The sequence below is a fragment of the Pleurodeles waltl genome, chromosome 7 (genome assembly GCF_031143425.1).
Source record: "Pleurodeles waltl isolate 20211129_DDA chromosome 7, aPleWal1.hap1.20221129, whole genome shotgun sequence".
Taxonomy (NCBI): domain Eukaryota; kingdom Metazoa; phylum Chordata; class Amphibia; order Caudata; family Salamandridae; genus Pleurodeles; species Pleurodeles waltl.
This window is the reverse complement of record NC_090446.1, coordinates 104,153,011-104,167,816: the sequence shown is the minus strand read 5'-3', so window position 1 is coordinate 104,167,816 and position 14,806 is coordinate 104,153,011. Positions and strand designations below refer to the sequence as shown.

Sequence of the window (14,806 nt, the reverse complement as noted above, 5' to 3'; positions counted from 1 at the left end):
CATGCAATTTTGAGATTTTCTTATTCATCACATATTGTCCTGTACATCACAGAGAACAAATACATTTTCCTCAGCCTTGTGGTGTATTGTCATGCTACCAGAACCTCTCAGTGATTCTGGTGACTCAGCAAGAATTTCCATGGAAAGTCATGAATGAATTTCCCAGCATCTGTCTGCACAGGTGGTGATATCCCTGATTTCTCACCAAAGCCATCCTTAAAAGAAGAACCCAGACAAGCGGACCTCATTTCCCAGTATCCACCTGCACAAGAAGTGACATCACTTTTACACAGCATCCATCACCACAGGAAGCTACATCACTACATTTCCCAGCATTCATATTCACAAGAAGTAACACCACTTGTTTAGTGCCAAGATCATGTTCAAAAGAAGATGTCAGGCAACTGGTCCTCAGTCTCCAACTTCCATCTCTACATGAAGTGATAATCTTTCATTTCCTAGCATCCATCTCCCAAGGAAGTGACATCACTGCATTTCCGAGCATTTATGTCAATAGGATGTGATGTCACTGAATATTCTAGCATCCATCTCTACAGGAAGTGACATCACTGGTTCCCACCTGAACTATGTTAAGTCCTGCCCTGTCCACTGCAAACACAGCAAGAACCTGTAAGGTAATATCCTTTCATATGCTTCACCCAGCATACCACACTTCTCATCCCCACATTCACCCATTTTGTGATTTCAGGCAGTGCCGCTGTGTCTAATTTGAGATGATACAGAGCATGACTGTACCTATTTTCGAATGCCAGAGAGTGTAGATATCTGCTTTATTATACTGGGGAACACATCTGTTTCTTCTTGGGATGCACAGGGGCACTTTGTGTCTGCTTTTAAGACGACTGGTCGAGCAAAAGACAGTGATACTTTTGGATTTTATAGATTAGAAAGAACTGCTTTATCTATCTCTGAAAATTTCTGGAGCTCCTGTGAATGGTATAAAAAGATTAGTGTCAGTTCCTTGCTGAGTCACTGTTGGATAAGTTCCAGTAGATATTTTGGTGAAGACATGGAGTGTGTTCTGGTGGATTTCAAGAGGCTGTCCTGTGGGCAGTGGGTCAGAGGCAGCAGGCAATACTAGTGTGGTGCTATTCAATTTTTCAGTCACCTTTGCTTCAGCCTCATCATATTCAGCCAGAGTGCCTACACCATGGTCTAGGTGAAAGGGAAGCAGGTAAAGCTCCAATAGCGCTTTTCTTGGCAGATCTTTCATAACAAATGAAGCAAAGAACTTTCTATTCCCATCCATAACATTTTCTGTGGGATTCTTTAAGGCATAATGTTATATCTACTACTCTTTAATGGTTACATCTTCCCTCTGGATGAGGCAATCAAAAGCATTGAATCTTGAATGTTAGCCAGGTTAACCTAGGCTGAGTGTCGGTAACAGGTCAGTAGTGGTGTGGAGGGAAACCAGCGAAGAAGACTTAGTGACATTTTTCTCGATGGATGAGCAAGGGCACAGCAACCCTGATCTTTTTATCTCCCAGGAGTTGACACCGGTTCATGCTCTGGCCCAGTCTTAGGCTTTGCTTTCATCTTAGGTCCAAAGACTATGGAAGATGCAGAAATGGGAATCCAGAGTGATCTCTAACTTTGGAAATATTCTGCACTAAGAATGGTGCACTTTCTGCCAGTTAAGGAGCGATAGGAGTTTAGGGTAGTGTGTGTAGTCCGTCATGTGGTCTGGAACAAAGGATAATACCTAAAGTAGCTTTTAGGAGGTGCAGATCCAAAAATGCCTGTGAGACCTCAGACTATCTGTTTCCAAAAGCAAGGAAAGAGCCATGCTGGAGTATTGACTGTAGCTGATGAGGTGGCAAAACTCTGCAAAGAGTTCCTTAAAAGGTTCCAGAGTATCGACAATGATTACGTGTTTAGGGGACTGATGTATTTGTTTTTGTAATGAAAAGATTTGAACTGGATTGCCTCGGTTCTTTTTACAAGGCAATTAAAGTACTATGCCTTGTTGCAAACTGAGGTAGCCATGAGCCTAGCAAATAGGTATACATAACATGTGACTACACATCAGCTTATAGAGACTGCATCAACTTGAATCGAAATACATAATTAAATTACGAACTAAGATTCCTTCTGGATTGAATAATGATGAGGAGCTTTTTGTTCATCTGCAAATGAATTTATTTAAGTATTATAGTGTAGCCTTTTATGAATTTGGATATGAGATGTGTATTATTATTCAAATTGGTCATTCAAGGATATTCCATAGTATAATGTGACAATTGATACTGTACATTAGTGTTGTGTGGTACTATACCAGAAATCTGAGATTTAAGAAATTAGATGGAATTTGCAACGAATTTTTATAATGAGATACAGGGATGGATGAATGCATCAGTGAACTTATATAAACTGTGTTATGGTTATTTTTTCATATCGATTTGCTTAAGAAAGAACTGGCATTCATTTTTTATTTTATTCATAATGTAGTTTTAATAGTATACTACAGGTCCTATAATGCCTCATAATGGGTGATTGTGATGAATAGTATAAAAGGTAAACATGGTAATAAGACTCAGTAACTGTGAAAAAGACCAGGTTGGTCGAAACGCGTCGGTGCAGTTGCAACGTGTTTAACAAATAAAGATTTTAAGAGTTCATGGAGTGCGGTGCAAAACTTCTTTGGATTGCTGGTCAGTTTATAGAGACTACCTTCACGTAACTCGTGATGTCATGAAGAGTAATTGCATCTGTGTTAGTTTCATGGAGAATGGTTGCAATTACTTTGTGATGTTACATAGGAATTATGTACTACTCCTTTGTGAGGGTTTGAGGGAATAGTTACAGCTGCCCTGTGATGCCTTCAACAAAGGCCGCAGCTGCTCTGTGATTGTGTGAAGAATAGTCACCTCTACTCTATGATGCAGCAAAGTCTAACTACAGCAGCCCTGTGATTCCAAGGGCTGCTCCTTGCGGATGATAGATAGTGGATAGCCGCAGCATTTCGTGATGCCATAGAAAGTAGCTACATATTAGGTTCAGCTGCTTTGTGGTGCCTTATATAGTGCTTGCACCTAATTTACAATATTACACACAGAATAATTGCACTAATGTTCCATGCCATATGACACAGTAAAAGCTGCTCAGTGATGTTATATGAGGCTGTATTGTGTTGTCATTAGGGATGATTGCATCTGATTGTGAATGTCATAAATGGTTGCTCCAGCTGCTTTGTGTTGATCATGTGATTTGTTTCAGCTGTGCTCTGGTGAAAGAAGTTGAATTATCTTTTGGTCCAACAGAGCATGGGTTTAGTTGAGTTGCAATGTGCTTTAAGGAGAACAGTTTTACAATAATGTGATGTCATAGGTATCAGGTCCATTCTGATCTTAGTAGAACTTAAATTGCAGCTGCTGTGTGACATTAAAATAAGTAGTTGCTTCTACTTTCTAATAACACAAATTAAAGATGCAACTGCTTTGTGTTGTCGTCTAAAGGTTGAAAATATTCTACTTCAATTCATCCTAATTTATTGATGCGGCAATCATGTTTTTTATTCCAAAGAGTTCTATTGATTTTCACTTATAAAAAATAAATAAACTAATATACAAATCAAATCAGTTAATTAGAGGACTAAATGCACAGTACTTTAAGTGTCAGTCATGTTTGATCTGTTCAACTGTTACTGTTCTTGTTTGATCTGTTATAATTTGATTGGTTAATTATTTGGTATGTAAAATTAGTTGTTGCTGGTTTGTGATGTCATAGACAATAGTTGTGGCTGCATTTTGATGGCATGCAGAAAAGGTTCCCAGTGCAACATTAAATACTTGCGCTGTGGAAAACAAAACAGTGACAGGGGATTCCTTCAACTAATCTCAATCATTGGTAATTTCTCTAGGAAGCAATATAGGCTATTGCTGTTTCGCCTACCAGGCCACCTCAGATAGTAATCAGCCATTTGCAATTCTGTCTTTGTCCTGCTCCAGTAGGAACAGTGCAGCCCTGACTGTCTTATCAGGTCTCTTAACGAGAACAGAAGCAACCTTAGACTAGTTTTTTAGGTTGAGCTCGCAAGCGATTTGACGTGCTGTAATCTATTTGTGGACTTTTAACCATGTCCACCACATGCCCATCACTATCACTCGTTAATGGGCTTGCCCTTCAAAAATCCTTTGTTATCACTGGTAAATGCTTTATGTTTGTACCTCCTTTGGGCGGTTTGGTTACCGCCTTGAACATCAACCCTGTTACATGGATAATTGCACGTTTGCCGATACGTTTGACTGCAAGCAAACTTATTTTTCCTTTTGTGTCTCTCCTTCGCACTCATGGCGGTCGTGGCACTTTGAATCGGCTCGCTTATGTCAAATGTTTTACTTTTCATTTTCAATTTAAGTGGCAAAAAAAGTCCAGTTAGTAATTTACAATGTTAACAGCTCTAACTCGAGCAAATGCGAGACCCATTGCATTGCAAATGCTTGTACTTTTTTGACCCCGTCAGTAGGGTGTAACTTGAGTCCCACGGAAAACAAAAAAAGTAATGGGCGATTGCTTGAAAAGATCTTTGTCACTGCTAAATATACTCTGTGCTGCAACCCAGCCCATCGTGGCACATCAGACAGGAACCAGCCATATGTAAATCAGCCTTGGTCCTGCTCCAGTAGGCCAGGTCCCCTCTGAATGGAAACACAAGCAACACAGGACCAGTTTCGGCCTATTTGGGCTTTGTCAATGGAGCGCAGCTACTTTGTGATGCTTTGAGGAATAGATGTAGTTGCTTTGTGATTTTTCGTCAGTAGTCGCAGCTGCATTATTGTGTCATACCCAATAGCTACAGCTGTTTCGTAATGTCACAGACAATAGATGTGATGTATGAGAGAATCGTTGCAGTGGTATTTTGATGTAATTGTGGTTGTACATAGTTTGTGATGTGAAAGAGAATAGTTGCAGCTGCATTGTGTGGTTTAGCAATGAATTGCAGCTGTATCTTGCTTTCGTAGGGAATAGTTGCTTCTGCTTTGTGGTGCAGGAGAACAGCTTCTGTTGCTTTGTAACCTTAAAAAGTATAGTTGTGGCTCCATTGTCATGTCATATATCTTCAATGCAGCTACATTATGCGCAGGTGCAAAACGTTGCAGGTGTATTTTGAGGTCAAAGAACACATCATTTCTTTGTGGTGCTAGGTGGAAAATGGCTCCACCTTCTTTAAGATTTGATAGAGAATATTTATGTCTGCCAACCTCAATAGGAGCAAATAAACAAGAATCTCACCAGGTCACGTTTACTTTCAGTGGCATCACACAGAGCGTGATATGACCTAGGTTTAGTTGGAACATGCCATTTTTCTATGTGTGGCATTCGGCATGTGCATTTCTGCCCTAATATTTTGCAAACATGACTTTAAGTTGTATATATAATTGTGTCCTGCTTGCTTGATTAATGAAAAGATAAACATACCCTCCTGTCCGCCTCTATGGCTTGTGGCCTATCCAATACAGGACGTGATAAATGTACAACATGTTGTGAAGTCGCAAACGAGTTGGTAAGCACCTGCATTTATATTTTCTACATGTTCATTACTTCCAGGGACCTAAAGGAGCGGCAGGAAAACCGGGTTTGCCAGGACAGCCAGGATTATCTGGACTTCCAGGAATAGATGTAAGTATCTTGGTGCAAGTCTCTATGGAGGCAGCAATATGCGTCAGAGTAAAGGGCACCATAGAACCCCACATGCCCCATTGCACTCATCGTCCAGAACTTTTGTTTAAATAAGAACACTATGGCCCATATTTATACTTTTTGACGCTAAACTGCGCTAACGCAGTTTAGCGTCAAAAAGTTTTGCGCCGGCTAACGCCATTCTGAAGCGCCATGCGGGCGCCGTATTTATTGAATGGCGTTAGCCGGCGCAAGCAGACCGGCGCTGCCTGGTGTGCGCGAGAAAAACCACGTACACCAGGCAGCGCCGGCGTAGGGGGAAAATGGCGCATGGGCGTCTTAAAATGGGGCAAGTCAGGTTACGTCGAAAAAATCATCGTAACCCGACTTGCGCCATTTATTTTCGACGCCCATCCCCCATCTGCATGACTCCTATCATTGTAAAGATAGGAGTCATGCCCCCTTGCCCAATGGCCATGCCCAGGGGACTTCTGTCCCCTGGGCATGGTCATTGGGCATAGTGGCATGTAGGGGGGCACAAATCAGGCCCCCCTATGCCACAAAAAATAAAAAAAAAATACTTACCTGAACTTACCTGAATGTCCCTGGGGTGGGTCCCTCCGTCCTTGGCTGTCCTCCTGGGGTGGGCAAGGGTGGCAGGGGGGGTCCCTGGGGGCAGGGGAGGGCACTCTGGGCTCATTTTGAGCCCACTTCTCCCTTAACGCCATGCCTGACCCAGGCGTTAAAAAGCGGCGCAAATGCGCCGTTTTTAGCCACGCCCACTCCCGGGCGTCTCTTTTGCCCGGGAGTATAAATACCACGTAAAGGCCTGGGAGTCATTTTTTAGACGGGAACGCCTCCCTTGCATATCATTAACGCAAGGAAGGGGTTCACGCTAAAAAATGACGCACATTCCGGGAACTTTGGCGCTAGACGCCTCTAACGCCATAGTATAAATATGGCGTTAGTTGGCGTTAGTTTAGCGTCGAATTTGCGTCGAAAAAAACGACGCAAATTCGGCGCAAACGGAGTATAAATACGGCCCTATATAGTTCCATTAAGGGTGGTTTGCCTACTGCCCAGTGGAAACCACCATGCGTGGACCTACAATGCACTTTGATGTTAGATACATCGTGCTCAAGAAGAAAGTGCCATTCTCTTGTTCAGTAATCTTTAATCTATGATAAAGCATCAGAAATGTTATGTTAAAGAGAACGAGTCTTGTCACTTATGTAGCAGCCTGCTCTCTGCACATGTTCTTTCAAAAAGTATTTACTCCAATAAACCAAGTTCATCTAGTCACTCTTGGTATACAGGTCCTTACAGGCTTCAGTGATTGCAAGTCATAAAGTCTGACAAGCATCACCTTAAGAGGGACTTATCATCAAAATGCTGACCACTTTCCAAAACGTTCACCCATAACAGAAAGGATGCACCTAATTTTGGTGGTCGTCAATGTGATACCCTTAAACTGTTGTGAGAGAAAATAATTCAAAATTACTTTTTTAAACTAAATGTCAATATATTTTTTTATTCGGCGTGCTCTACTGAATGTATTCCCAACTGAACTAGGGGTCACACAGAAAGGGGTATTACCTTCTAAATCGGCTCTATCACCCCACAGGCTCTTACTTAAATCTCAGACTAGGGACACCCAGTAGTATCTGAAATAAGCATGTGGTGCAATGCAAAATTTCCAAATAAATTGTGTTTTTTTAAATCTGGTCTAGAAACAGATTGATCTCTTTTACTAGCCTCATATTTAAAAAAAACATAATAAAAATACTTCAAGTCCCTTTCCCATTTTTATTCTGCCCATCATAGCATACCGCATGGGGCAATGAGTCAGCCCACTAGAAACATTACCTCTCTTCTATGTGAGTGACAGCATTTTGTTCATACATATGTTCATTTCCACCTAACAGGTAGACCACCTAACTGACGCCACCGGTGGGCCAACCACTGCATTAATTTCATGTATTTTTAAATTTGTTCTTGTGATCAGTCATTTTCTAGCTTTTTCTGTAAAGGTATGCTTACAGCCCTCAGACGGTCACATTTTAACTTTTTATTACTTTAAAATGTAAATGCCCATTTCATGTTTGAAAAAGAAATAAATAACATATCTCAAGCTTGCCAAGGCCAGACTTATTTGCTTTGTCATTTCTTGTTTTAAGTGTAAAGATAGAATCATTAATGTGTCAATCCAGGCCTTCCAAAGACTCTGTTGAGCAATTTGCTGCTATCCCTCTAGGAGAGCGGCCTCTTTTTGCCATAACCAGTATTGAATTTCCTTTTTGAAAACTCCTGTTTAGCGTGATGAAATGCCCCTGTTTCTAGGATCCAATACTGTATGGGATGAATTCTTTCAAAGTGTGTCTAAGATGGAAAGGACAGCATTACTATATAGGGAGTGCTGTGTTCATTTCTATTTGTTGTTTTCAGGGTTTAACTGGCCCAGATGGCAAGCCCGGCCCCGCTGGACTACCAGGCAAACGGGTGAGTGATTCCTCAATATTAACAATACTGATCTTTTCTACCAAACAGCCCACACTTGGAGCTCCTCTTGATGCTATAGCAATAGATGTTGTTGTTACTCAAGTTGACAATCCTCAGGCGCGGGGGATCTTCCATGAACTATTCATAGGCATAGATGCCAAATGTGGTTTCTGTGTCCACAGAGACCTCATTTGGGAAGTGGCTGGTAAGGAGCTTTCAAGCAGGTGGGGAGTAGACTGTCACCAGACACAGCTTTGGAAGTCATTCAATATCCCTTACCTCTCCTGCAACTGTAAGGCAGCTGGTTGTGTACATTGGTGGGAGAGGATAATGCAGTTCAGTCTGTTTCGTCTTTAATTCTGCTAATTTAGTGCATTCATGGGTGTGGGAGGGTGGAAAGGTTGGCATTCCCTTGCAGCAATCCTCCAGAATAGGACCCTCTCCGGGGGCTTCATGTTGATGACCAAATGGCTATTTTCCATAATACTCGCGAGTTACTGAAAATATATTGACCTGAAACTAACAGAATGCAATGAGAAACATGTTTGGAGAGACAAGACTTGGAATGCACCTACACGCTCTGGAGTAGTGCTTGACCTGATGAATTACAGGTATCGTCTCAATAACTCCTGAAGACAACTGCTAATTTCTGCTGAAAAATGGGTAAAACCCAGAATCATGTGTCCAGGAATGCAAAGAAACACCAACACAGGCAGTGCCAACTCATGGTGAACACTTCCTAACTTGTGAGTTACTGACAAGAACATGAACTACAATTGCCTAAAGCGCAGTGGAAAACGTTTCCTAAGATGCCAGCAACATGCTCAATCCGTATTGTTTTCCATGCTGTTTGAATGGTCTTCTGCTTCAAAGCACTGCCCCAGCAGGCAGAGGGTGGTCCTCTGTGGTTGGTCCAGGTTCTTATGTGTTCAGCTCTGGCTAGTAAGGCAACGAAAGGAGAAGCAGGTGACTGTAAGACCAAAAAAGCAAAAGCAATCAAACCAGCCAGGAGATATCATATACTTGGTCTTAATTTTCAATGCACAAATCTTTTTATCTTTCATCTTTCATTTCATTCAACTAATGTAATGCTTAAATGTGGTAGTGGAACGATATTTTCCTTTTTCGGTGAATTCATCGCTTGAGTCATTTCTTTCTTGTATATTTAATTTATTTCCGATTTATTATGGTTTCTGATGAACACTTTTTGCCCAGTCTGGATGCTGTTTGCTTGCAGGCCTGCATCTTCCTACTTGCACACACTATTGCACAAAATCTGAGACAATAATCCACAATCTTCATTAGCTGCCTACCCAATGCTGACACAACTGGGAGTTCCATCAGTTAAAATATCAGAATGCACCACAACACCGTGTTCCAGTCTCTATATGACATTTTGTATTAGCAAAATTGCTTCGTTAGTGACCTACGTGAATGAAAAATATTTGAGAGAGGATGACACTGCTGATTCCAAATGTAGAAAAGGGGCAGCATTTTATTAGAAAAATGATCCCCCCTTTGGTAGTAAATCTATGGCAAACCCTGATACATGGACAGTATGCATATCCTTTTTTTCTTTACGTTTAATTGGAAAAGTTATTCACATATGTTGCACTCTCGCTTACAAGTACCTATGTGCCGTATTTCTATTGCATAACCCAAAACAACACATGTTTCTCCACATCTTGTTTTGTAGCCAGACATATTAGGCTATAGCTCCTCGCTCCATTTACATTCTGGTTGCAACAGCTCTCTGGGATTTCTGCTCTGTGTGCTCCCTGTGTGTCTCCTGGCAAAATAAGTTAACCAGTTCACACCGTTTGTCTGCTTTGCTTTCAAATTTACTGCCACAAGACTATTTTTTGTGTCTCCGGTTTAATTATAATCACTTGCTTACTTATCCCAGTTTTTAACTGATTTATGATGCTAATCATGTACTGAGCCCCACCCCCCTATTGTGATACAAAATAAACCAAAAAGTCTGAATGGCATTTCAAGAATTACTGGATTCTGTGTTTTATCACCTTCCCTCTTTACTAGCTTTTTATTCTTGTGTGTTGCCCAAATTCACGCATACTAAAGTTTTTGCAAAAAAAACACCAGTTAGGTTTTTCTGCCAGACAATTTCATGGAGTTTTTCACTCTTGTCGCATTGCTAGGGTAAAACATATCACTTAAGGTTTGTGTCACCTAAAGCTAATCATAGGAGAAATTGTGTATTTGCCTGTCGCCCACCAAATGCTTTTTGTAGTGTTTTTTAATCATTCTTCTAATGCATGTATTTTAATTTCCAAACTTGGTTTTGACTCTAATGACTGATTATCATAACTTTCTGTTCTTGGTGACACCACAAATTACTTTTTACTTCCTATATGTCTTTTCCAGACATCCTTATCATGGTTTCCTTTTTTTAAATATGGTAATCATCTTTTCTTCTTGCCCACAGTCTTCAGTTTCAGGATCAGCTTTTCTTACCTCTGTTCATTTCTCTGATCAAAGGCCTCCTTCCACTTACTCAGGCAAGTTAGATTTGATTTTGTGCTGGCTATCCCCAGGACCAGGAACACCACTGAGCAGAAGATAGACACTGTCACTCCTGGGCATCAGTCTCCTGTACGGAGTTCAGGAATCCTAATTAACCATGCTCCAACCCGAGGTCAAAGAGATGAAAGTCTGCATAGAAGACTTGAATGAGCGGATCAGAGTTCTGGAATATCCAGTGCAGGATGCTGAATCGCACCCTGACCAGAAAAAGGTTTGTTTTTTGGGCCTTACTGATCGAGTTGAAAGACACAGCAAACTGGACGAAGCTGTTCCTTGAAAACTGGTTCAGTACAGGAGTGGCCCAAATGGTCTACTCTTCTTTATGATGGAGCAGGCACATAGGGTAGCAGTGGCTGCCTCAATCCCCTTAAAGCCATCTACACCAATGGTAGCAAGGCTGCTGAATTACAGAGACCAAGAACTTCTCTACCAAAGTGTGAGTAAGAGTGGCCCATTTCAGATACACAGTGTAAGAGTGTAGGTGTTCCCATATTCCACAGCAACAATTCAACAACAGTACAACAACTTCTGTGCTGTGAAGATGAAACTCTTTGAGGCAAACCTCCTTACATGCCGCAGTTCTTGACCAAATAAATATTTTAGACAGAGATAAAGATCCGATGGAGGCTTGGGAGGGGTGGTTCATTGAGCGCCTCATATTGAGGTGCAGATAAAACTAGAGCCAGGAGCATGGGTAGCAGCATTCGGTACCAACCACATCTAGCATTAGCTTCTTGCCTCACCCAGCTAATCATATAGGCACCAACACCACAGAGCAGCAATTGGACTCAAGATCAATTGACTCTTACACAGATGAAAAAACAATCTTTGTCACACCCAGGACTGTGGATATCATCACCTGAGTGCATAGAATACTTTTTATTGCAGATGTACGGCACGCACCTCCATCAGTACAACCGCTCCTCACATTTTTCTGTTGAGATCTGTAGGAATAGCTTGGGTGTTGTATGACGTTCAAGGATGAGGCTCCCTCCTTTCAATTCTTTCTACTTTGTTCCATATTGAACCCTTAGGATTAGAACTTATTTAGATTTATATGATTGAGCTGATACATATCCCAGGATACCTCTGGGAATTGGTTACAATTTAGAATTGTTGTTGAGTCACATGAGAAATTGGAGAGATGTTCTGTTTCGACTGGGATGACAGTGACAGTCACAATTATTGCAGTTAAATGGCACAGCAAGCTTTACCTCTTGGGGGCACTGGTAACAAATACCAGTGGGATCATGAATGGGAGACATTTGCTGGGATGGGCTTTTGCTGGGCTTTTGCCTCAAGTTGGAATGAGCTTTATACGTGAACTCACACTTCCCATCTGGAAGGCTGAAGGTATGGGATGCATATATAAAAGGAACAAGATAAATGCTCACATGAGGATGCATAACATTCATTTTGTCTTGCTGCAAGCGAAACATTACACCAAACAAGAGTGCGAACGCTTAAAGCATTCAAGAACAGAGCAGTGGCACTGTCCGTGATACTCTGCTAAGGTACGGGGTAGCCTGTTCTTGACCAGATCCGGGAATCTTTTAGTGGGCGTAAGAACACTTATTGATTAGAAATGGAGATTTGTTACCATTGAATGGCTTTTAAATTAGGACCCAATGACACTAATGGGTGCACATGCACCAATCGTCACACTTTCCACATTTTTTTATTGTACATTTCTCTACCTTGCTGCAACCACTCATTTACCCACATTGATAGGTGGAGCACTACCGGCCATAGATGCCGTAATCCTTATTATTAAATTATGTGCCTTGAGCTTTTTCAAGAGTTTGCCTAATTCACTTTCTAACTCAACGAAGTCCAGTTTGCTATAATGAGCTAATGTCTCTTAAAGGCTGAACAGGTTAAGGCAGGGTCAGTTGTCTGACAGACATCACTCTATATGGTTAGGGATATGTTACCTTTGAGTGTTTGTTTGATGTGTGTGACATAATTTCTATGAAGGTATTTTTACCTGGTTGAAGCTTCCTTTATTTGCCTGTGGACATTATTGATCCCTTGTAGACATCATCAAACAGCGAATGGGGAGCAGAGTCACCACATGTCCGGCTGCAGTTGCATTTTGTTGACACACTTGTCTGGATACGTGACACAAATTTCATGTGTTTGTGTGTTCTCAGCAGGGCTTTTCCCCTAACAAGGTTCCCTGTAGGTGTAATGGCCTCCTTACCGTTAAGTACAACTCTCTTTTCATAGTCACCATTAAAGAAGATGAGAGATGACTTAGTTGAGGTGTCGTGAAGGTGGGTGCATACATATCTCCTTGGGAATGGAAAAAGTAGCATCAGAGCTCCACACTGACTATCTACCAGTACCTTTACATATATTGCTTCAAATTGTCTTTAATTCTTGCTTTTCTCCTCTTTCTAACCTTTTAGTTTATTATGGTAATAATAGTGATTAGTTTCCAAGACGACTAAGTAAAACTTAAAATGAACTGTTATTGTAATCATTTACTCATCAGTGTAAGATAAGACCATGGAACACATTTCATTTTCTGTATGGTCTTTAAAAACAATGCTGCGGCTACACCTACATCAATAAATTGCATCTTATACAATAGCTGCAAGAGAATTTTTTACCCCTTATTTTTTAGTAACAGGCAAAACATGTTTACATTGAGCTTCAAATAGTACATAATCCACAAGTACATGTGTTACATACAATTCGCTCTTTAAATTTGCAAACAAAAATTCCTCCTTTAGGCTTAATTTCTGTCCTCAACACTTTGATCTGTTCTAACTTGCTGTTCGCAGACAGTCACATAGCTTAACTTTGGTAGAGAAGTCTTAGTCATGTCTTGATTAATGATAGGGCAATTCTTGTTGCAGTAGTCACAAAGCACAATTATTTCATGTTGCAGCCCAGTGGGTCTATAACTCATAACCACAAGGTTGTCGCAAGATTGTCAGCATTTAACAGGCAAGCAATACTGATATTTCCCATTTTAGGGTAAAAAGGGTGTTTCGGATAAGGTCTTAAGTGAATGAACTGAAATCAAACTTAAAGGCAATAATGCCAAAACAAATCCCTGCTTCAAGCTGTTCTCAGTGGGAATCCGAGAAGAGACTGTGTCTCGTCCATCACAGTCAACCTGAGCCCATCTGTCGCCATGCAAACACTGCAGAATTACAATTCAGTCAGATGGAATAGTCCAGCTATGTATTTTAGCACATAAGATCATTCAGATGAAAAACTTCTCAGGAATCCACAAAGCAGCAGTATAAACACCCACAACTACTCTGAATCGCCAAGCAGTTGTCCAAACAGCAAAACAATGGTCCACTGTGAAATGATTGTCCCAAAACCCTCAGATTTCATCAGAAATGAGCCTTGTCCATAGTCCAAGATATTAATCACTTGAGCACAACCTTTGCCTAAATGTTATTGATTGTATAAAATAAGGTAATCAAGCAGCTGTTAGGAGGAGTATCCCAATCCCTCTATCGTGCATGGCCCTGATAATGGTCCCATTCAATGAGACCAGCATTATTCCATGATAGTAACTCGTCTAAAAACGTGGACGTAGGGCCACTGACCACCACAAAGGTTGACACCAAATATTACAGTTGGGAGATTATCGAGCTTGCCTGCACATGGCTGTCTCAGTGAAGAGAATGTTGCTGGAATGCATTCAACAATTATCTTTTTCAGTGACAGGGGATCAATATATATTGTGCCATCACATTTTCAGACCTTGTCTTCCATTACACTCATAAAGAGCAAATTCCACTGAGTGTGAGCAATATTTATTTATTTACTAATCAGTCGCCCGAAGTGTTTGAAATCACCTTGATTAATTGCACTAATCATCTCATGCCAACGTTTAAAATAGAAATGATCAGATTGTGAAAAGTTGTGAGTCTTTGCATTCATTAAAAGTTCTGCGTTTCCATTAACAAACTTTCTGCATCATAGCACTAAGTATTAAACCAACCATTTGCCTGGTTACATTGGCTTCAACTGCATCTTGAACTTGCTCTTGGTTCTGACTTCATACATAGTAAAACGCTGAAAATAAAGTGTCATACCAAGTTAAGGAATGTTCGGTTCAATAGTTAGTGGACAAATCGCTAAGCTTCCTTTA

The 14,806-nt window shown here is 40.9% G+C and overlaps 1 protein-coding gene across 2 annotated transcripts in view; it reads left to right on the top strand.

The window, feature by feature from the left end:
* The window catches only part of COL9A3 (collagen type IX alpha 3 chain), a 204,525-nt gene that overhangs the window by 36,000 nt on the left and 153,719 nt on the right, over positions 1-14,806 (top strand). For both annotated transcript variants that reach the window (XM_069243177.1, XM_069243178.1), the window contains exons 4-5: positions 5,572-5,643; positions 8,089-8,142. In XM_069243177.1, the coding sequence (XP_069099278.1) occupies positions 5,572-5,643; positions 8,089-8,142 (126 nt within the window). The remainder of the gene's footprint in view (positions 1-5,571; positions 5,644-8,088; positions 8,143-14,806) is intronic.